The sequence below is a fragment of the Trachemys scripta genome, chromosome 6, assembly GCF_013100865.1.
Source record: "Trachemys scripta elegans isolate TJP31775 chromosome 6, CAS_Tse_1.0, whole genome shotgun sequence".
NCBI classification, from domain to species: domain Eukaryota; kingdom Metazoa; phylum Chordata; order Testudines; family Emydidae; genus Trachemys; species Trachemys scripta.
The window spans coordinates 90,668,627-90,691,550 of record NC_048303.1 but is presented as its reverse complement, the minus strand read 5'-3'; the positions used below and the strand labels follow the sequence as shown (position 1 = coordinate 90,691,550).

Here is a 22,924-nt window from a genome sequence, read left to right as displayed (position 1 = left end):
AAGAAGTTTTTAATGCATTGGTTCAACTCCAAGATTAGCTGCCAGAAAACAAGTCTGGGAAACACAGCTCTATGGGATGTTTTCAAAAATCTTTTGTCCTTTTATAGCAGAAAATTTGCTTTTATTTACTGGCCACTGCGAAATCTCTTTTTGTTATAACACCAGGGGATTGCATTATTTGGGAACTACAGCTGGGTTGTATTACCTGGACGTAGAACCATTCACTTTTAAGTGCTGTCAGGCTAGTATGACAATAAATGTGATAATTTAGATGCAGGCCTGTAAAACCCCTCTTGCTTTTACAGAGTAGCAAGGTCATTGTGTTGGCCAACTGGATGGTAAATTCCTTTAAATATGAAATTCTGAAACCTAAAGAACTGCCAAGTTTCCTATCTCTACAGTGAGATCATTAAGGAGAAAGTCTTAACACAGACTCAAATTCCCAGTGCAAGCAGAAATTGGTGAAGGGCAATGTAGTCTAGGACACTACATAAAAGAGAAAAGGCTCATAGTATAATAATACACATACTTATTAATAAAATACTTTGCATTTATAAAGCACTGTTCATCTGAAGATTTCAAAGTGTTTTACAAACAAGTTTCATGTCAGTTCAGATAGGTAAGACTTATTAAAATCAATTGGCAGATGGAGAAACTGAGGCAGAAAGATGCGGACATAACATTTCAGAACTTTGTTGATGCAAAGAGCCATTTGGGTGCAATCTAGCAGTTCAAGTGGAAACTGGGCACCCTGGGGCCTTTCAAAGCTAGTATTTGACTGCACCCAAGTTGCCTGAGCAACCAATGGCTTGAGCACCATGAAGTGGTGGCTCAGGACTGCTGCAGGTGCTCCAGTTAGTAGGCCAGGATGCACAGGTTATGGAACTCAAGCAGCAGCCATCCCACAGACTGCTTGAGGCAGTTTGTGCACTCTTAACACAGATGTCACCCCCAACTACACATGAGAAACAGAGAGGATTTATCAAGAGTTTACGGGATTAGTACCGGGAAGAGGGAGAGTCGGGATTAGGGAAGGATATGGAAAGACCTTGGGGCACACATACTACTGTGAGGTAAAGGGGAGTCAGTAGTGGTTTGAGAAAATCAGGGACAGACCTGGGGAAAGCTGCAGTACAGCATCTGATCATACTGAGGCTCTACATCAGAGGTGGGCAAACTATGGCCCATGGGACCCTTCTGCCCGGCCCCTGAGCTCCTGGTCCGGGAGGCTAGCCCCCGGCACCTCCACTGCTGTCCCCCTTCCCCCACAGCCTCAGCTTGCCCCGCCACTGGAGCAATGCTCTGGGTGGCGGGGCTGCGAGCTCTTGCTGGGCAGCGCAGTTGCCGAGCCCGGCCTGAGCCGGTGCTCTGTGCTGCGTGGTGGCATGGCTGGCTCCAGCCGGGCGGCACGGCTGCCTGTCCTGCTGCTCTGGGTGGCGTGGCTGTAGCGCCGCCAGCCACCGGTGCTCCAGGCAGCGCGGTAAGGGGGCAGGGAGCGGGAGGGGGGGTTGGATAGAGGGCAGGGGAGTATGGGGTGGTGGTCAGGGGGCGGGGTTGTGGATAGGGGTCAGGGCGGTCAGAGGGCGGGGAACAGGGGGTTGAATGGGGCGGCGGGGGGCAATCAGGGGCAGGGGTTCTGGGGGCGGTCAGGGAGACAGGATGGTTGGATGGGGCAGGGGTCCCGGGGGGCAGTCAGGAATCAGAGGAGGGGTTGGATGGGGCGGCGGGGGGCAGTCAGGGGTGGAAGGTCTGGGGGCAGTCAGGGGACAGTGGTTGGGGCAGTCAGGGAACAGGGTGGGTTGGATGGGGCAGGAGTCCCAGCGGGGGGCCGTCAGGGGGCGAGAAGCGGGGGGGGGGTCAGATAGGGAACTAGGTTCGGGCCACGCCTGGCCGTTTGGGGAGGCACAGCCTCCCCTAATCGGCCCTCTATACAATTTCGGAAACCCGATGTGGCACTCAGGCCAAAAAAGTTTGCCGCCCCTGCTCTACATAATGAAGCAAGTCCAGGGAAGGAGGCCAAAGACAAGGAAGGAAGACAGAGGTTCAGAAGAGAAGACAAGCTTTGTGTCTTTGATGGTGTGTGACCATCAAACGAGCTTCCTTTCCCTCAGTGAGACACAGTCACACAGTGGGGCAGGATCATCCCTAGCACCCATGAGACTGGGTAAAAGGGAACTTAGAGGGCCCAATCCAGAGACATGATGCCCTCTATATTCCAATCAGAGTCAGCATAGCCCAGGGGTGGGCAAACTTTTTGGCCTGATGGGCACATCTGGGAATAAAAATTGTAAGGCGGGCCATGAATGCTCACAAAATTGGGATTGGGGTGCGGGAGAGGGTGAGGGCTCTGGTTGGGGATAAGGGCTCCAAGGTGGGGCCAGAAATTAGGAGTTCAGGATGTGAGAGGGGGCTTCGGGCTGCGGCAGGCGGGTGGGGTGTGGGCTCTGGCTGGGGATTCAGGCTCTAGGGTGGGGCTGAGGATGAGGAGTTTGGAATGTAGGAGGCTGCTTTGGGCTGGGACCGAAGGGTTCCAGAAGGTGGGAGGGGGATCAGGGCTGGGGCAAGGGGTTGAGGTGTGGGAAGGGGTGCAGGCTCCGGCTGGGAGTGCGGGCTCTAGGCTGGAGCTGGGGATGAGGGGTTTGGGGCGTAGGAGGGTGCTCTGGACTGGGACTGAGAAGTTTGGAGGGCAGGAGGGGGATCGGGTCTGGAGCAGGGGGTTAGGAGCGCAGGGGGAGGCTCAGGGCGGCGCTTACCTCAAGCGACTCCCAGAAGCAGTGGCATATCCTTTCTCTGGCTCCTATGTGGAAGCGCGGCCAGGCGGATCTGCACGCTGCCCCGGCCGTAGGCACTGCCACTGCAGCTCCCATTGGAGCACCGAAAGGGGCCATTGGAGGGCATAGGAGTCAGAGGAGGGCCACGCCGCGGCTTCTGGGAGCCACGTAGAGTGGCCCCTGATCCTGCTCCCAAGCTGAAGCACCGGAGGGGGGCAAGCCCCAGACCCCACTCTGCAGCGGGAGTTCAAGGGCCAGATTAAAATGGCCAGCGGGCCGAATCCGGCCTGCGGGACATAGTTTGTCCACCCCTGGCATAGCCCTTGGAATACATGCACTTGGGTCCTTTGAAAGGGCTGACATTCCACACTCTGCTGCTTCTGTGTCCCTCAGAACTTCCTAATGACCTGCAGGGTTACAGACCACCTGTGCTCAGGACACTCATTGGCCAGCACTGTCCTTAGCAAAACCCAGTCTCCAAGGGTAAGTCATGCATATTTACATGCTATGTAGTATGGAAATACTGTTGTTGGTTTTTATTTTTTTACAGCATAATCATGTATTTTTCCTGGTGCTGTTCCTTTAAATTGGCAAGTGACCACAATCCTTCCCCTTTCTGTATGAAAAAGTAACAGTTTCTGCTGCCTGCAGTCCTTACCACCAGGGCCAGCTTCAGGGGTTTTGCCGCCCCAAGTGGCACAAAAAAAAAAAAAAAAGCCGTGATCGTGATCTGCGGTGGCAATTCGGCGGGAGGTCCTTTGCTCCGAGCAGGAGTGAGGGACCGTCTGCGAATTGCTGCAGAATAGGTGGATGTGCCACCCCTCTCCGAAGTGGCCACCCCAAACACCTGCTTGGCAAGCTGGTGCCTGGAGCTGGCCCTGCTTACCACTCGTGAATGAGTCAGGAACCACACTGGCAGGGTTCATTGTGGGAGGGAGGCTGAACATAAGAACAGCCATACTGGGTCAGACCAAAAGTCCATCTAGCCCAGTAGCCTGTCTTCCGACAGTGACCAATGTCAGGTGCGCCAGAGGGAACAGAACAGGTAATCATCAAGTGATCCATCCCCTGTCGCCCATTCCCAGCTTCTGGCAAACACAGGCTATGGACACCATCCCTGTCCATCCTGACTAATAGCCTATGGTGTCAAGTATCAGGAGGTAGCCATGTTAGTCTGTATCCACAAAAATAACAAGGAGTCCGGTGGCACCTTAAAGACTTACAGATTTATTTGGGCATAAGATGCATCTGAAGAAGTGAGTTTTTTTTACCCATGAAAGCTTATGCCCAAATAGCCTATGGATGGACCTATCCTCCATGAACTTACCTAGTTCTTTTTTGCTATACTCTTGGCCTTCACAACATCCTCTGGCAAGGAGTTCCACAGATTGACTGTGTGTAATAATACTTCCTTTTGTTTGTTTGAAACCTGCTGCCTCCTAATTTCACTTGGTGACCCCTAGTTCTTGTGTTATGAAAAGGAATAAATAATACTTCCTTATTTACTTTCTCTACACCAGTCACGATTTTATAGATCTCTATTATTTCCCTCATTAGTCTCTTTTCCAAGCTGAAAAGTCCCAGTCATATTAATCTCTCCTCATACAGAAGCTGTTCCATATCCCTAATCCTTTTTGTTCCCCTCTTCTCAACCTTTTCCAATTCCAATATATCTTTTTTGAGATGGGGCAACCATTCTGCATGCAGTATTCAAGACATGGGTGTACCATGGATTTATATAGAAGCAATATGATATTTTCTGTCTTATTATCTATCGCTTTCTTAATTAGTCCCAACATTCAGTTCACCTCTTTGACTGCCGCTGCACTTTGAGTGGATGTTTTCAGAGAACTATCTACAATGACTCTAAGATCTCTTTCTTGAGTGGTAACAGCCATAGGCACTGACTTCCCCTCTGCCCAGTGGGTGCTCGACCCCTCCCCACACCTAGCCCTGCCCCTGCCCCGCCTCTTCCCGCCCCGGCACTGCCCTCACCCTGCCCCCATTCCACCCCTTCTCCAAAGTTCCTGCCCCCTTCCCGCCCCCATTCCACCCCCTTCCCACAAGTCGCTGCCCCTGCCCCACCTCTTCTCCACCTCCTCCCCTGACCGCGCAGTGTCCCCGCTCCTCCCCATCCTTCCCGGAAAGACCTAAGCACCGCCAAACAGCTGTTAGGCGGCGAGGAGGGGGAGGGGAAGGAGTGGGGACGCAGCATCCTCGGGGGGGGGAGGAGGCAGAGGCAGTGGGGAGCTTGGCCGCTGGTGGGTGAGGAGCACCCACTAATTTTTCCCGGAGCACCCACGGAGTTGGCACCTATGGTAACAGCTGATTCTTCCCCAACAAATTACGTTAACCTACGTGTCTGACAATTTTGTTCTTTACTATAGTTTCAACCAGTTTGCCCAGTACTGATGTCAGGCTTACCGGCCTATAATTGCCAGGATCACCTATGGAGCCTTTTTTAAAAATTGGCGTCACAGTAGCTATTCTCCAGTCATTTGGTACAGAAGCTGATTTAAATGATGGTTAAAAACTAGTTAGTTGTTCTGCAATTTCACATTTGAGTTCCTTCCTCCCATCTGGTTTTGGTGACTTATTACTGTTTAGTTTATCAGTTTGTTCCAAAACCTCCTCTAAAGGCTGAAGGGGGTGGAGGGTTATCACTATAATTTGTTCAAATATCTTTCAACTTAAGTAAGGGGATAAGATACTGGAAGTCAGTAAGGGCTCAGACTTGTGTGGAACCACCACTATACTAACTCCAGATGGACTTGCATGTGGTAGGGAAAACTCTATGCCTGTTGGTCACATAGGCTAGTATTTTCAAAGAAGTCTAACGCAGTTGGGTGCCCAGATCCATTGAAAGTCCATGGCAGTTGGGTGCCTGACTCTCTTACGCTCCTTTGAAAATTCCAGTCACAAGCATGTCAACCCTCCACTACCTATGCATGGGGCTTTCCTATCAATTCAGGCGTTGGTTATTTTGCTGGATCAGTGGCCGGGGGGCACAAGAGTCCCATGGGAAAGCTGCAGAAGTGTGACTGACCTTGGATGGAAGAGGGAACCTATGACATTTAGAAACAGGGAGAGAAGCACTAGATTAATGGTATAACATTAGATAGCCATCTGGTTTAAAAATCTCAGGGTCTGGCCACCCAGCTGAAGCCTCAGCATCCAGAGAATTTGGGCAAAGACAAATGAGAGCATATTCTGAAAGGAAATAAACTTCCCAGTTTCCTTTAAAATGCCCCCTCTTTTCCGAGTCCTCTAAGGTCCAAGGACTGTGTAGACTGCCCTTTGAAAAACAGCCACATGAATGCCTGGTGTTTGCTTTTCTATGAAAATCTATAACAGAAAATAATTCCAAGCATCAAAGAACTTCCTAGAATTCTTACCAAAATACAAAATAATTAAACTTACAGACTAACAGTCTAGCTATTCAGATGTACTTCTATGCTAAAACCGTTATCCAGAGTCAAGATTTTTTTAAGAACTGCAGTGAGATGCACTCCTCAACACATTTAGGAATAAGGAGGAGATAAACACACAGTGGACTTTATTCAGTTATTTCCATACCCCCACAAATACCTTTAAATACAAAACTTACAGATTGCATAGACAGATGTTTCACATGTTTGCAGAATGTGCTGGAGCTAGCAATCCTATGTTTCTGATGGGCTATTCATATTTGCTTTGCATTTTGTATGCCACTCACTGGCTTCATTAACTAATGAGGCAGAGGAGGGACAATTTCTTTGGGCAAATGTGGCTACTGACTGGATGACATTAAAGTGCTTTTATTACAGAGTTCTTTCTGTCACTAGAACTATTGGAAAACCAGACAATGTCCTAAACAGAGACATCTGCAACAGTTTCAGTTTAATGCACAGATACTCATAATTAATACACATAATGACCATATACACACGCACAAAATCCATCAAATTGCTGGCACAGCCAGTGAGGAAAAAATTGTTTTTGCAGTAGGACCAAGAGAAATTTTTCTGGGTTCTGTGCCGTTCTAGAATGGAATGGCAGGCATCTTACCCTGCCCCTCAGAAGAAGTTTGGCCTATTGTCTTTGATACTGAAACTCTGATATTTCATACAAAGGTTATGTGGCACCCAGATCTTAAAAGTCACCTATCCAAATTTGAACTTTTGAGAGTCCATTAGTCAATCATAGAATCATAGAATATCAGAGTTGGAAGGGACCTCAAGAGGTCATCTAGTCCAACCCCCTGCTCAAAGCAGGACCAATTCCCAGCTAAATCATCCCAGCCAGGGCTTTGTCAAGCCGGGCCTTAAAAACCTCCAAGGAAGGAGACTCCCTAGGTAACGCATTCCAGTGTTTCACCACCCTCCTAGTGAAATAGTTTTTCCTGATATCCAACCTGGACCTCCCCCACTGCAACTTGAGACCATTGCTCCTTGTTCTGTCATCTGCCACCACTGAGAACAGCCGAGCTCCATCCTCTTTGGAACCCCCCTTCAGGTAGTTGAAGGCTGCTATCAAATCCCCCCTCATTCTTCTCTTCTGGAGACTAAACAATCCCAGTTCTCTCAGCCTCTCCTCATAAGTCATGTGCTCCAGACCCCTAATCATTTTTGTTGCCCTCCGCTGGACTCTTTCCAATTTTTCCACATCCTTCTTGTAGTGTGGGGCCCAAAACTGGACACAGTATTCCAGATGAGGCCTCACCAATGTCGAATAAAGGGGAACGATCACGTTCCTCGATCTGCTGGCAATGCCCCTACTTATACAGCCCAAAATGCCGTTAGCCTTCTTGGCAACAAGAGCACACTGTTGACTCATATCCAGCTTCTCGTCCACTGTGACCCCTAGGTCCTTTTCAGCAGAACTGCTACCTAGCCATTCGGTCCCTAGTCTGTAGCAGTGCATGGGATTCTTCCGTCCTAAGTGCAGGACTCTGCACTTGTCCTTGTTGAACCTCATCAGGTTTTTTTCTGCCCAATCCTCTAATTTGTCTAGGTCCCTCTGTATCCGATCCCTACCCTCTAGTGTATCTACCACGCCTCCTAGTTTAGTGTCATCTGCAAATTTGCTGAGAGTGCAGTCCACACCATCCTCCAGATCATTAATAAAGATATTAAACAAAACCGGCCCCAGGACCGACCCTTGGGGCACTCCACTTGAAACCGGCTGCCAACTAGACATGGAGCCATTGATCACTACCCGTTGAGCCCGACAATCTAGCCAGCTTTCTATCCACCTTACAGTCCATTCATCCAGCCCATACTTCTTTAACTTGGTGGCAAGAATACTGTGGGAGACCGTATCAAAAGCTTTGCTAAAGTCAAGAAATAACACATCCACTGCTTTCCCCTCATCCACAGAGCCAGTTATCTCATCATAGAAGGCAATTAGGTTAGTCATGCACGACTTCCCCTTCGTGAATCCATGCTGACTGTTCCTGATCACTTTCCCCTCCTCTAAATGTTGCATAATTGATTCCTTGAGGACCTGCTCCATGAATCATGGAGGGAATTAATTTGCTGAGTCTTCCTATCACTGAATGAAAAGGTTTGTGCCCAATATCCCACAAGAGAATAAGCAGAGTAAAGGCTCTATGTTGTTGCTGGATTTCTTACCAGTGCCAAAGCTTTCTTCTCCACAAAGTGAGCATCGCCCAGAATCCATCAGATTTGAGAAAAACCTCCAGCCTGTTGGTGTTTCATACACAGGGACTTTCAGTGACTTTGCCACCCTAAAAAAAAAAAAAAAAGACACAACCACCATGATTAAGACTGTGCATTCATTTAAAGGTGGATGTAAGATTTCACATCAATTGCTACAGGAGAGTGATGTTCTGGGTCTTACCATACCTCAAACACATTTAGAAATGGACTTTGAGGTAAACAAAAGGGAATGACTGCAAGAGCATCATGCACAAGGACCTTTGAGTGGAATTTATTTCACCCAGGGTTTGGTTGTGTTAACCCTCTGGACACAATGCAAAGCTTGTCTTTATTCGTGTATTTGTGGGAAACTCAGTCTGAGGAGCTTTACTAGTGCCCTGATTTTTGCAGGGAGTAATGGCTAGTCACAACAATAGGAATGGGCAGAGCAGTTTATTGTATGATCTTATGTGAACACTTTGTAGAGATGCCTGGAGCATGGGATGGGCACTTGTTATTTTATAAGTCGCATCGAATAAATAAATGCTCAAGCTGCCAGAAATTAAAAAAAAATAAAACTATTCCTTTATTAGCTTTCTCAAATAAAATACAATATACATTCCCCTCCTGGGACCCAACTGAGGACTTATGAGAATTTAATGTTGCTTCTCTCTTTATTGCTAACTGTGTCTGCTTGTTTTCATTTTAGGTCTAGGATTTTCTATGTCTACTATTTTTTAAAGAAGAAGAATGGGCTTTGAGAGATAGTCAAGCAATGTGATTTGCTCAAATACATGGCATTATCTCTCTAGAAACACCCTCAACATACAAAGTTAAGTGTCAATCTTTGAGACACTTAATCCTAGCCATACCTACTCATGTCAGTAAAGTTATGTGCATGTTGAGTGTTTGTAGGACTGGTGTCTTAAACTGTATATCCCATTTTTTAAAAAACCTACATCTTTTTATTGCTCATTTTAATAAAATAATAAACACAGCTACACTGTTTATCTTGTGCATTATCATCTGCTTTCAGGTCCCAATCCCACAGAAGCAATGTCCAAGATGAGACAATTCATCTTTTTTCAAATGTAGCCATATCTAGGTGAAGATCATTAAGGACCTGAACTTGCAAATACCGACATGAGTGCTTAGCTTGTAATCAGGAGTGGTGAAATTAATGGGATTGCTCATGATAGTCAAGTTAAGCATGTGTGTAAAGGCCTTGATGATCAGCTTCACCTAGGTTTAGCTGCATATACAAAAAGATGAGTCTCTTCTCTAGAACAATTCTTTTTTCATAAAAAAGTTAGACATAAAATCCCTTTGTCGCGCTAATAGCAAAGAAGAAATCAACAAGGCATCTCTCTCTGATCAAAGTCCATTTATGTGTTATCGAATAAATACCCTCCAATTCCTGTCACAGAGTCAGCTTCTTGCAGTTCCTTGATGCCAGGGAAAGAAAAGAACTCCAGCCATTTCCAGTGCTTTGGAGTTCCAATCTTGAGCCCCAAACTAAAGCAATAGTCTGGCAGGTCTACCCCGAGCTCTCTTCAGTCCTCCAGACCACAGTCTTCATTATTAAATATTTATATTATAGTAGCACTCAAAGATACCCATTGGGATGGGGACTCCATTGTGGCGGGTGCAGTACAAACACAGAAAGAGACAGTCCCTGTTCCCGAGGAAGGACCCTGGAGTTCAGCTAGTTTTCCACTGGCACAGTTCCTGGATCCTCTCCAGGAAGCAGAGACAAAGATCCCTTAGACAGGCTGAACAAAAAAAGGAAATATAGTCTTTAAATCCCTTCTTGCTCCAAAGGAAGAGCTAGTCGAATCTGTGGATCTCTCTTACTCCAAGAGAAGGGCAAAGCACAGACTTAAAATCAGTTTTCACCTCCCATCTTGTAGCACAAAGAGCAGTCTTTAAATTCCTTTGTTCCAAAAGGTGAATACTAGAATACAGTTCAGTCAGCCAGTCCCTGACCTCGGGCCAGCAGCCTGTCTATTGAGCCATCCCTAGCAGCTGTCTTCTCTCCCTTTATAACTACTCCAGGTGCCTTTTTAGGAGGCCAAGAAGGCCCAGCTGATTCAGAGTTCTGTCCATTAACACTTGCCTCTCCACCTAGAACCCTATGGCTTTTTACCTCTGACATATCTCTGTTCCCTTGAAGGGCAGTAGATCCAACAGCAGCCAGTGCTCCAATTGGAAATACAGGTGGCTATATCATACCCCAACTCTTACAACTCACATGTAAATTAAAGTGATGCATTATTTGTTAAACCACACCAATCAAATTTTAAGGAGTGGATATTTTTTTCAGCAGGAGATAAAAATAGATTCTTCACATCTGTAAATCAAGTATCAAAAGGTAGAATTTTCAAAAAGTGCCTAAAAGTGCTATTGAAAGCAATTAGGACTGATATCCCTAGGGGCAGGTGTAGATGCACCGGTGCAGCTTGCTGCTGTAGCACTTCAATGAAGATGCTACTATACTCAGGGCCGGCTCCAGGCACCAGCGAAGGAAGCGGGTGCTTGGGGCAGCCAATGGAAAGGGGCGGCACGTCCAGGTCTTCGGCGGCAATTCGGCGGTGGGTCCCTCAATCCCTCTCTTCCTCTTTGAGCTGCCGCCGAACAGGAAGAGAGGGAGCGAAAGACTCGTCACCGAATTGCCGCCGAAGAATGGAGCGGCGTGATTGAGCTGCCACCGAAGTGCCGCCGACTGGCTTTATCTTTTTTTTTTCCCCCCGCTTCGCCGCTTGGGGCGGCAAAAAAGCTGGAGCTGGCCCTGACTATACTGACAGGAGAGCTTCTCCCGTCAGCATAGTTAATCCACTTCCGCGAGAGGCAGTAGCTCTGTCAGCAGGAGTAGCCCACCTGTCGACACCAGGGGTTATGTTGGTATAACTGTGTCGCTGACAGGTGTTGATTTTTCACACCCCCGAGTAACATAGTTATACTGACATAAGTTTATAGTGTAGACCCGGCCTGAGTCAAACCCACCCAAAATTTCCAACCTGTTAATTGTCACCAGTTTGCTAGCAAAGAGATCCATTTACTTTTCCAAATTTCCAATTCAAAACTCATTTTTGTATTTATGAATTAAATCTCAAATAAGTGTTTTTCTCAGAAGAGTCTTTGATCTGGCAACGCTTTAAAAACTGTACATTAAAATTAAAGGGACACTTCTAATTTGAGATCTAGCCAAATTAAATACAGTTGAAAGCGTTTCTGTTATACATATGACCCATAACCCCCTTGACAGATTTTATGCTTAAATAATATTTCCTATTTTTAAAAAAAATATTCTCCTCTGTTGTTTTGTGGAAGAGTCAGGAAACTGACTGACTATACAGAAGGAAATGGCAAAACTCGATGTGTTTGTACTGCCAAACACACACAGTAAACAAACTAAAGAGAAGTAATTTGCTTCTCTCTCATCTAATTTAGTTATAGACATTTTTGCATGTTACTTGCCACAACAGGGCTAACAAATTTCCCTTTAAATTCAATATAAACATTAAAAAAGATTCCAATCTACATTTCTCTTCTCGATCAGATAAACACATCAGACCTCTTCCTTCTCTTCTTCCTTCCTTCAAGAGTCAAGCAAACTAAAGATAGTTTAAAAGAGAATAGAAGGGCAAACTCTCGGAGGGCCTGAATTACAGAAGGTTGATATATGGGGAAAAATAGTGAAAAATATAAAAACATCTAAGTCATTTTCATTCTGTTTCAGAATGAAATGGATTTACTTTATTTAATATTTTCACAAAAGGTTTAATCAAATTTGCGCCTCAATCTTTTTTTAAAATGTTAATTTTTTGGCTTTCCTGTCTAACCCTTTTTCATTTTTTCCCCACCTCCCTTTTCTACTTGCCACTGAAAAAGACAGTGAGGGAGGGAGGAAGGAATCAGAAAACCAAAAAGACAAAAACTGAAAGCATGGCTCCATTTTTCATTTTACAATTTTGTCAGAAAAAAAAATGAAAAGTTCGAAAAATATTTTTTCATTAAAATTTTTGACTTTTAAAAAGGGCCTTTTTTATTAAATATTTTTCATCTGAAAAACTGCAAGCAGCTTTAGCTCTGATCTTGTAAGTGACTCCATATGGGCACCTACACAGAGACCCGCAGATATCAATGGGGCTCCATGCAGGCACAGGGGTCTGTCCACATTGAGTCACTTGCAGAATCAGGGCCTAAGCTGCGCCGGCATCCTAGCCCATGGCTCCTCCAAACAGGAAACAAGACAAGACAGCAAAAATGCACCAAGAAAGCCATTTCCCCTGAAAAAACTCAGCCCTTCTTTCTAGAAGATAGAAACCATGTAGAGTACAGCATTCTAATCAATTAGCCTTCTCTTGACATGCTTTACATTGTGATGATCACCCCGATCCTAAACTGTAATGGTGAATTGATTAGTGTAGGTGATTAAATAGGACATATTTCTTCCAGCAGTCACAACCAGATGTCTAGGGTGCCACTAGGAGATAAAAAGGTATAAATAAAAATCTACATCAGGTTTTGTTTTTTCTGTTCCACTGTACTAAAGAATAGAGAGAGTTAGACAATGTTAGGTTAAGGAGACAACTAGGGTGACCAGAGGTCCCGATTTTATAGGGACAGTCCCGATTTTTGGAGCTTTTTCTTACATAGGCACCTATTACCCTCCACCCCCGTCCTGATTTTTCACACTTGCTGTTTGGTCACCCTAGAGGCAATATGGGCTATTGGATAAGGAAGTAGCCTGGGAGCCAGCAGCCCTGAGTCCTAATCCTAGCCATTCTGCGTGACCTAGGGCAAGTCACTCCACCTTCCTGTCTCTCTTTTTTTCCTCCCACCTGTTATCCATCTAATCTATGTAGACTGTAAACTCTTCAGAACAGAGACTGTCTCACTATGTTACTTAGCATAATAGAGCTTCAGTTCCAAATGGGCATTTAGGCGTTACTGTAATACAAATAATAATAATGTTCAAAATAAATCTCCCCTACACTTAGGCCTGGTCTACACTATGAATTTAATTCGCGTTTAGCAGCGTTAAATCGAATTAACCCTGCACCCGTCCACACAACGAAGCCATTTCTTTCTAAATAAAGGGCTCTTAAAATCGATTTCTGTATTCCTCCCCGACGAGTGGAGTAGCGCCAAAATCGATATTGTCATTTCGAATTAGGATTAGTGTGGCTGCAATTCGATGGTATTGGCCTCCGGGAGCTATCCCACAGTGCACCATTGTGACCGCTCTGGACAGCAATCTGAACTCAGATGCACTGGCCAGGTAGACAAGAAAAGCCCCGCGAACATTTGAATTTCATTTCCTGTTTGCCCAGCACAGGAGAGCACAGGTGACCACACAGCTCATCAGCACAGGTAACCATGCAGGCCGATAATTGAAAAAGAGAACCAGCATGGACCGTACGGGAGATACTGGATCTGATCGCTATATGGGGAGAGGATTCAGTGCTAGCAGAACTTCGTTTGAAAAGTTGAAAAGTTTCGAAATGCCAAAACTTTTGAAAAAAATCTCCGAGGGCATGATGGAGAGAGGCCACAATAGGGACTCAGAGCAGTGCTGCGTGAAAGTCAAGGAGCTCAGACAAGCCTATCAAAAAACAAAAGAGGCAAATGGTCGCTCCAGGTCAGAGCCACAGATATGCCGCTTCTACACTGAGCTGCATGCAATTCTAAGGGGGGCCGCCACCACTACCCCACCCCTGACCGTGGATTCCGAGGCGGGGGTAATCTCATCAGCCACACCTGAGGATTCTGCGGACGGGGAAGAGGAGGAGGATGACGAGCTTGTGGAGAGCACACAGCACTCCATTCTCCCCAACAGCCAGGATCTTTTTCTCAGCCTGACTGAAGTACCCTCCCAAGCCAGTACCCAAGACCATGACCCCATGGAAGGGACCTCAGGTGAGTTTACCTTTTAAAATATAAAACATGGTTTAAAAGCAAGCGTTTTTTAATGATTACTTTGCCCTGAGGACTTGGGATGCATTCACGGCCAGTACAGCTACTGGAAAAGTCTGTTAACGTGTCTGGGGATGGAGTGGAAATCCTCCAGGGACATCTCCATGAAGCTCTCCAGGAGGTACTCCAAAAGCCTTTGCAGAAGGTTTCTGGGCAGTGCAGCCTTATTCCATCCTCCATGGTAGGACACTTGACCACGCCATGCTATTAGCAAGTAATCTGATATCATTGCATGACAAAGCCTGGCAGTGTATGGTCCTGGTGTTTGCTGGCATTCAAGCAACATCCGTTCTTTATCTCGCTGTGTTATCCTCAGGAGAGTGATATCGTTCATGGTAACCTAGTTGAAATACGTGAATTTAATTAAGGGGATAGAGGTGGCCATTCCTACTGGTTGTTTGCCTGTGGCTGAAAAGAAATCCTTCCCTGAAGTTAGCCAAGCTTGGGGGGAGGAGGAGGGAATTGGCGCTGAGCTTTTCGCCTTTGGCTAGCAGGAATCTTCCCCGATACCAGCCACGTGGTGGGGGGAGGGGTACAGCGATCATCCCAGATAATTCATGGCGGGGGGGGCGGAGGGTTAGTTTGGTTTCTGCAGGGATCTTCCCTGATACCAGCCACGCGGTGGGGGGAGGGATAAAGCGATCATCCCAGAGAACTGGATGGGGGGCCGGGTTAAGTTTGTTTTCTGCTGCTGAAGGTTAACAGGAAAACCGCAGCAGTCAACGGGCTTTGCTTGGTATGTGGGAAAGGATGGCGCAGAAGCCAAAAGACAATGGCTTACCATGGCCACATGCAATCCGAATTATGTTGCCCGGACCTGTGTCTGTGATCTCTAACACCAAAGCCACAGGCACTCAATATTAAGATGAAAAATGCGACCTTGTACTGAAATCACGTGCTATGTAATGTGAATAGTGTTGTTCACCGTGAAAGAGTATAAGCATTGTTCTGTAAAATGTATCTTTTTAAAAACTTCTCTCCTTTTTTCCATCCCTCCAGCAGCTGCAAATTTTTCAAGCCTCCCTCCTCTGTCCCGAAGGCTATCTCAGATAAGGCGGCGGAGGAAGAGGACGCGAGACGAGATGTTCTCGGAAATAATGGAATGCACCCGCAATGAAAGAGCTCATTTGAATGAGTGGAAGGACACGGTATCTAAGTACAGGAAAGATGCCAGTGAACGTGAGGTCATGAGGGATGAGAAGTGGCAGGCTGCAACGCTGGGGCTGCTGCATGATCAAACGGACATGCTCCGGCGTCTGGTGGAGCTTCAGGAACAGCAGCAGGATCACAGAGTGCCGCTGCAGCTGCTGTATAACCTCCCTCCCCCCTCACCATGTTCCATAGTGGCCTCACCCAGACGTGTAAGAACGCGGGGGTGGGGGGAGGCTCCGTGCACCCTCCCATTCCACCCCAGTGGACAGCCCAACCAAAAGGCTGTCATTATATTGAATTTTTTCAGTGGCCTTTTACTTCCCTCCTAACCTCCTCCCAAACCTCACCCAGGTTACCTTGTCAGTTCTCTCCCTATGTTTATAATCAATTAATAAAGAATACATGATTTTTAAACGATAGTGACTATTTCCTTTTAAAGCAAGCTGTGATTTAAGGGGGGAGGGTGGTTTGCTTACAGGGAATGAGTCAATCAAGGGAGCGGATTTTCAACAAACAGAACTTTCACACGGTAGCCTGGCCAGTCATGAAACTAATGCGCAGCGCTTCCTGGTGTGATCTTCTAATCGCCCTGGTGTTTGGCTGCGCATAATCAGCAGCCAGGCGATTTGCTTCAGCCTCCCACCCCGCCATAAAGGTCTCCCCTTACTCTCACAGAGATTGTGGAGCGCACAGCAAGCAGCAATAACAATGGGGATATTGGTTTGGCTGAGGTCTGACTGAGTCAGTAACGAGCGCCAGCGACCTTTTAAACGGCCAAATGAACATTCTACCACCATTCTGCACTTGCTCAGCCTGTAGTTGAACAGTTCCTGACTCCTGTCCAGGCTGCCTGTGTATGGCTTCATGAGCCATGGCATTATGGGGTAAGCTGGGACCCCAAGGATAACTATAGGCATTTCAATGTCCCCAACGGTTATTTTCTGGTCCGGGAAGTAAGTCCCTTGCTGCAGCCATTTAAACAGAGGAGTGTTCCTGAAGATGCGAGCGTCATGAACTCTTCCCAGCCAGCCCACGTTGATGTTGGTGAAACGTCCCTTGTGATCCACAAGTGCTTGCAGCACCATTGAAAAGTACCCCTTGTGGTTTATGTACTGGGTACCCTGGTGCTCCGGTGCCAAGATAGGGATATGGGTTCCATCTATCGCCCCACCACAGTTAGGGAATCCCATTGCAGCAAAGCCATCCACTATGACCTGCACATTTCCCAGAGTCACTACCTTTCGTAGCAGCAGCTCAGTGATTGCTTTGGCTACTTGCATCACAGCAGCCCCCACAGTAGATTTGCCCACTCCAAATTGATTCCCGACTGACTGGTAGCTGTCTGGCGTTGCAAGCTTCCAGAGGGCTATCGCCACTTGCCTCTCAATTGTGAGGGCTGCTCTCATCTTGGTATTCTGGCACTTCAGGGCAGGGGAAAGCAAGTCACAAAGTTCCATGAAAGTGCCCTTACGCATGTGAAAGTTTCGCAGCCACTGGGAATCGTCCCACACCTGCAACACTATGCGGTCCCACCAGTCTGTGCTTGTTTCCTGGGCCCAGAATCTGCGTTCCACGGCTATAATCTGCCCCATTAACAGCATGATCTCCAAAGCACCGGGGCCTGCGGTTTGATAGAATTCCATGCCCATGTCCTCATCACTCTCGCCGCTGTGCTGCCGTAGCCTACTCCTCGCCGCCTGGTTTTGCAGGTTCTGGTTCAGCATAAACTGCACGATAACGCGTGAGGTGTTTACAATGTTCATGACTGCTGTCTTGAGCTGAGTGGGCTCCATGCTTGCCGTGGTATGGCGTCTGCACTGTTCACCCAGGAAAAAGGCGCGAAACGGTTGTCTGCCATTGCTTCCCTGGAGAGGGGGGAGGATGTACCCAGAACCGCCCGCGACAATGTTTTTGGCCCCATCAGGCACTGGGATCTCAACCTAGAATTCCAATGGGCAGAGGAGACTGCGGGAACTATGGGATAGCTACCCACAGTGCAACGCTCCAGAAATCAACACTAGCCCCGGTACATGGACGCACACCGCTGAATTAATGTGCTTAGTGTGGCTGCATACATTCGACTTTATACAATCTGTTTCCAAAATTCGAATTATATAAATTTGGATTAATCCCGTAGTGTAGACATACCCTTAGAGCTACAAAAGGAGAATAAAAGAGATGAGCTTCAATGTTAAGAATGGCTGCATTAGCTTTGGAAGATCATGACACACTGCTAATAATGCATGGCTACAGCTTCATCAAAGGGTTGGGAATTTACACGGGTAACTCTCAGCATCTGTGGGAGTTAGATCCCTGTGCATTGTGATGAGAATATGCCTTTTAGACAGCACAGGTTTGAGGAAATGTGGAACTCGTGAGTGTAATTTATTTCCATTGGTGGACCTCAACTTATTTTAAAAAATTAAAGTCCTGATAATTCTGGAGAGCTTTCATAAACATTTTTGAATACCACTTTTGCAGCGACCACAGATTTCTCCAGAAAAGTACCAAGCTCTTCAATGTAGTCTTTTATCTTTTGCTGTTCACCTCAGAAATAAAAACACGTCTTTGGCATCCAATATCTATTTTCAGAGCTGTTGTGTAGCTTCAAATCTGCTGTAAAATGGTCCCATTTTCTACATCCTTGTGTGCTGTCCCCTAAGGGCTGAAGTACAGAATTATGAAAGGCATAGTGAAAACTGAGCAGCCTCTCCTTTTTCCACTGTCACTTCATGGAGTTAAAGGGCAGTGAAGTGAGAGCCCATAAAATAAGAAATGTCTCTTTATGCAACATATAGCCAGCTGACAGAAATGACTGCTCCAAAAGCCATATATTAAATTCCTAGAAGAAGCCAAACAAAAGTTTCTTAACTGCAGTAAAGAGAGCATCAAAATCCCCATCAAAAGGGGAATAACGTGTTCAACAGAGTTAGCAAACAAGAATGCAAAACAGGAAAATATTCAGAGAAGAAGAAAACAAATATTTTCTATCCAGGAAATTATTCAACATTCAGAGCCAGAGAACACAATGATTAGAGGAGAAAATTTCCATTGCTTCCACCCCTGCAAATGAATCACTATGAGGAGGTGATCCTGACAAAAACTGTGGCTTTTTTATTTCGACATACCAAAAATGTTTTTTTCCCCCGAGTTACAAGGTATACACATCTGCTAACCAATCAATCTGCATGCAGCTACACAGGCAGAACTACATCCATCAGTCACTAACGGGGGTGAGCATGGCCAGCTGTACTGAAAAGCCTGCCAGTTGAGACAGCTTCCATAGCAAAGGATACTATCCCCTGTGGACCGAAACTTGCTAATAAGCTTAGAAGCACTATAGCAATAAACTGAATTCCTACAGCAGAGCATAGCTTCATGAATCATAAGAACATAAGAACGGCCATACTGGGTCAGACCAAAGGTCCATCCAGCCCAGTATCCTGTCTGCCGACAGTGGCCAATGCCAGGTGCCCCAGAGGGAGTGAACCTAACCGGTAATGATCAAGTGATCTCTCTCCTGCCATCCATCTCCACCCTCTGACAGAGGTTAGGGACACCATTGCTTACTGATCCTGGCTAATAGTCATTAATGGACTTAACCTCCATGAATTTATCTAGTTCTCTTTTAAACCCTGTTATAGTCCTAGACTTCCAATCAATTTGAAAGAACCAAATAGGACTTTTTATCTTACGGGCCAAAGAAATACTCCAAACAAGGAAGGTTCAGACTCCTGGATCTTTCAACTTAAGAGAACGGAAACTGTTACTAACTCAATGTAAGTGTTCCTATTCTCTTCATCTACAAAGTCCACAGATCTGTTAACCAATGGGAATTATATAGCACTGTGCTTTCAAGAAGTCAAACAGAACTATAGAGAGAGTTTTAAAATTCCTTTAGTACTGATGGGTCACCACACTATGATGCATCCTCCTACCGAAGGCAGCATTCATTGATGCTTGAGTGGGCAGCTTGCAAAATTTTGAGATTGTGTGAATGGATGACCAGGTGGCTGTCCTACAGATATTATGCTATGGAGCACAAGAACTCTTTGCCCAGGAGGGTGTGACCACTCTCAATGAGACGGCATTGATGCTGGTTGCTAGAGAGACTCTCTGGCTTGTAGGCTTCGTGCCTGGATGCACCGTTTCATCCATCTTGAAGCTCTTTTCTTAAGATACTGGATGGTAGAAAATGAATAGAGCGTTGGACTTACAAAAAACCTGTATGTGGCAGATGTAGCTTTTGAGGGTGCTATGAACATCCAATGTACACACGAGTTTCTCTCTTGGGTGTGGTGGCTCTGGACAAAAAGAGGGGAGCATGATTTGTCTGTGCGAAAAACTGAGTTAATTTTTGGGACAAAGGCTGGACCTGTTCAAAGAACCACTATATCACTGTGGAATGTGCAGTACTGTTCCTCAAAAGAGAGGACCCCAAGCTCTGACACATTCTGGAGGGTGGCAATGGCTATCAGGAGGGACACCTTGATGAAGAGGAAATTCATAGACACCTTCCTGATGGGCTCAAAGGGATGCAGAGTCAGGGCATTAAGAATCAAATTGAGGTCCCATGGGTGCACTTGATTAATCTTAGGAGGATGAAGTAAAGATGCAGCTCTGAGGGAACCCTTCATATTCTTGTAGAACACTTGTAAAGAGATCCTCTCTCCTTGTCTGCGGAGGAAAGTATGTTATTTAGTGCAGCCACTTGACATTTTAACACTGAAACTATGTCACCCTTGATCTGGCCCTCCTGCAAGAGTGCCATGATCTGCAATACAAATGACGGAGGAGGAGAGAAACTATATTTCTCGTTCCATGGCTTGAACTTCCACCAAGTGCCAGAGTAAGAAGGAATTGTGGAAGCTTTTCTAGATGCCAGAAGAGTGACTATTATGCCTTCCAAGTATCCCCTCTCATGCAAGACTACTCAAAAGCCAGGTAGGTAGCCTCAGGTACTGTGGCTCTGGATGACAAACTGGTCCCTGGGAGAGCAGATACTGTCTTAAAGGGGGGACAGTGGGGGTCAGAGTGACCCACGTTGAGGGGACTAAAAAACCAGAGCCTCCTTGGCCAGTACAGAGCCACTAATACTACTAGCACCCTGTCCCTCCTGATCTTCTGGATAGTTCTGGGTAGCAGGGGGAGATGCAGAAAGGTGTAGGAGGCTTACTGGTCACCTCTGGGAGACAGCATCTGTGCCTATTACCCTTGGGTCCTTCTATGGGGAGAAAAGGGAGGGGACCTTGCAGTCATGTGTGATACAAATAAGTCAATCAGTGGGTCCCTGAATTTCCTCACTAGGAACTGAAACAGAGAAGGGAAATTCATGGCCAAAATCTTTCTTTTTTGAAAATATTTTTGCTGTGCAGCAGGAGCTCTACTAAACCTTCCTGCAGCTAGGGAGGCAGAACAAAAAACTGTCAGGCCCTTCGGTTCAGTTGGCCACTCTCTCTCTTATCAATCACTGAAAGGAAGGATGGCCCAGTCGTCAGAACACCACCTTAGAAGACTTTGTTACAATTGCATTCTCCAGCACAGACTTCCTGTGGTACCGTGGGCAAGTCATTTAGTTTCTGTGTGCCTCAGTTCCCCAGCTGTATAATGGGGATAATAGCACTGCTCTACCTAACACAGATGTTGTGAGGAGAAATACATTAAGGACTGTGAAGCCTCAGATACTACAGTGATAGTGGAAGAAGGGCTAGATAAGTCCCTTAGACAGGTAGGTAGGCAGGTCTGGTTTTGCCTCTACAGCTGCATGCGGACTGAGAGCCCATTGATTAATGGATCTGTGGACCTTGTCGATGAAAGAGAAAATGTTATGACCATTAATAACATGTGTAGCCATGCAATCTAATAACACTGGTGGTAAAAGCATGGACTAGTTCAGACAAGCTGTCAAACATGCAGACCCAGCAGACCCACATCGGGAGGGGTCTGCCCCATCCTAGGGAGGCTGCTTTGTTAGTGCAGTGTTTACTTCTATATGCTACAATGCTGGGTTTCATTCTGAGAGCTCTTCAGAGATAACAAGTTGAGTGTCCTGGAGAATCAGGCTGTCTCCCCCTTTACCACAGCCCCCTTGATCATAGGGCATATATGGCAACTTCGTTTATTGGAAACCTTCATCCACTGCTTCCCCAGCATCCTGCCCAAAACACAGATCAACACACCAATTCTAGACACATTTTCTGTCACTCTTCCCAACTGTGGAAGACCAGTCTCCCACAATCCCCTCTCAAGCTAGCTGAGCACAGCAGTTTAAGGCAGAGGGGTGTGGGGATAAATTTGCGAGCTGAATCTCGGGGCCTGCCTTTGGATGGATTCAGTTGAATGGTTTCACAGGGGGCCCAAATTTGCTTGAAATGGCCCTAAAGCTGATGTTTCTGGGCATAAAATGACCACCTACCAGAGAGTCAGGAAGAAATTCCCCACACTTATACCCCCATCCTTAAGTAGGGTGTATTGGAGACACTTTTCTGGATATGTTTAGTTGTTGGATGTTGCTGCCTTCATGTCCCAAACGTTGTCCATTGTGTTATCCACACCACAGATCTTGTTCTTTGCTCTACTCTAGTTCCTATCTGCTCATGTGCTACAAGTAGAGAGCTGATGGGAGTGAAGTAAGCTGGTGGCAATGCAGGGATGAAATATGACTACAGCGATAGGAGAAGGGAAGGGGGCAAGAAAGTAAGGGAAACAGGCAGCAAAAGAGGGAAGGTGAAAGGTATAGAACAAAGAGTGGAAGAAGAGGAGAGAAAGTTCAGACCAAAAAGTGGGAGAGGTAAAAGGGACACACAGAAGAAAGAAGATAGAAACAGGAGGGGGGAAATATCTTGCATCACATTCATAACTCGAGGTGTCTGTGTGTCATACAGCAGCACTAGGAGCTTGAGAGATATGCCCTGAATCATAGTTTTGATCCTACTGGAGATGATTTTCACAAATGCAGATGGAGAGCCAAAGTGAAAGGCAATGTAAGTTACACATCAACATCTGTAACTTACATACCGAGTGGGTAGAAGGGTGGGACATTACATCAGGAAAAGACTGATAAGACAGCATAAGAAGGTTACTTTCCTTGTTCCAACTTTACCCTTCTATCCCTGGGGTGTGTAAATTGCACCAACTTACTGATGTGTAACACACACCATCATTTATGCCACACGCTGCATATGACCCTAAAAGCCTGAACTGTGGCAAAATGCTACAAACCAGCCCCTCTTCTGTCAGTCAAAGCAGAGATAATAAAGATAATCCATTTTGTTTGTCTGGTGAAACTGCTCTCGTGCTGTGAGTATCTAGAGTGGCTTGAGTCCAAATATCCTATTTTAAACCTAAAGTATCAAATAATGATACATTACTCTATAAAATAAT

General features: G+C 46.2%; 1 protein-coding gene across 1 annotated transcript in view; it reads right to left on the bottom strand.

Moving 5' to 3' along the window:
- The window catches only part of PGM5 (phosphoglucomutase 5), a 123,272-nt gene that overhangs the window by 42,405 nt on the left and 57,943 nt on the right, over window positions 1–22,924 (bottom strand). The window contains exon 7 of the mRNA XM_034773922.1: window positions 8,384–8,499. Coding sequence (XP_034629813.1) covers window positions 8,384–8,499 — 116 coding nt within the window. The remainder of the gene's footprint in view (window positions 1–8,383; window positions 8,500–22,924) is intronic.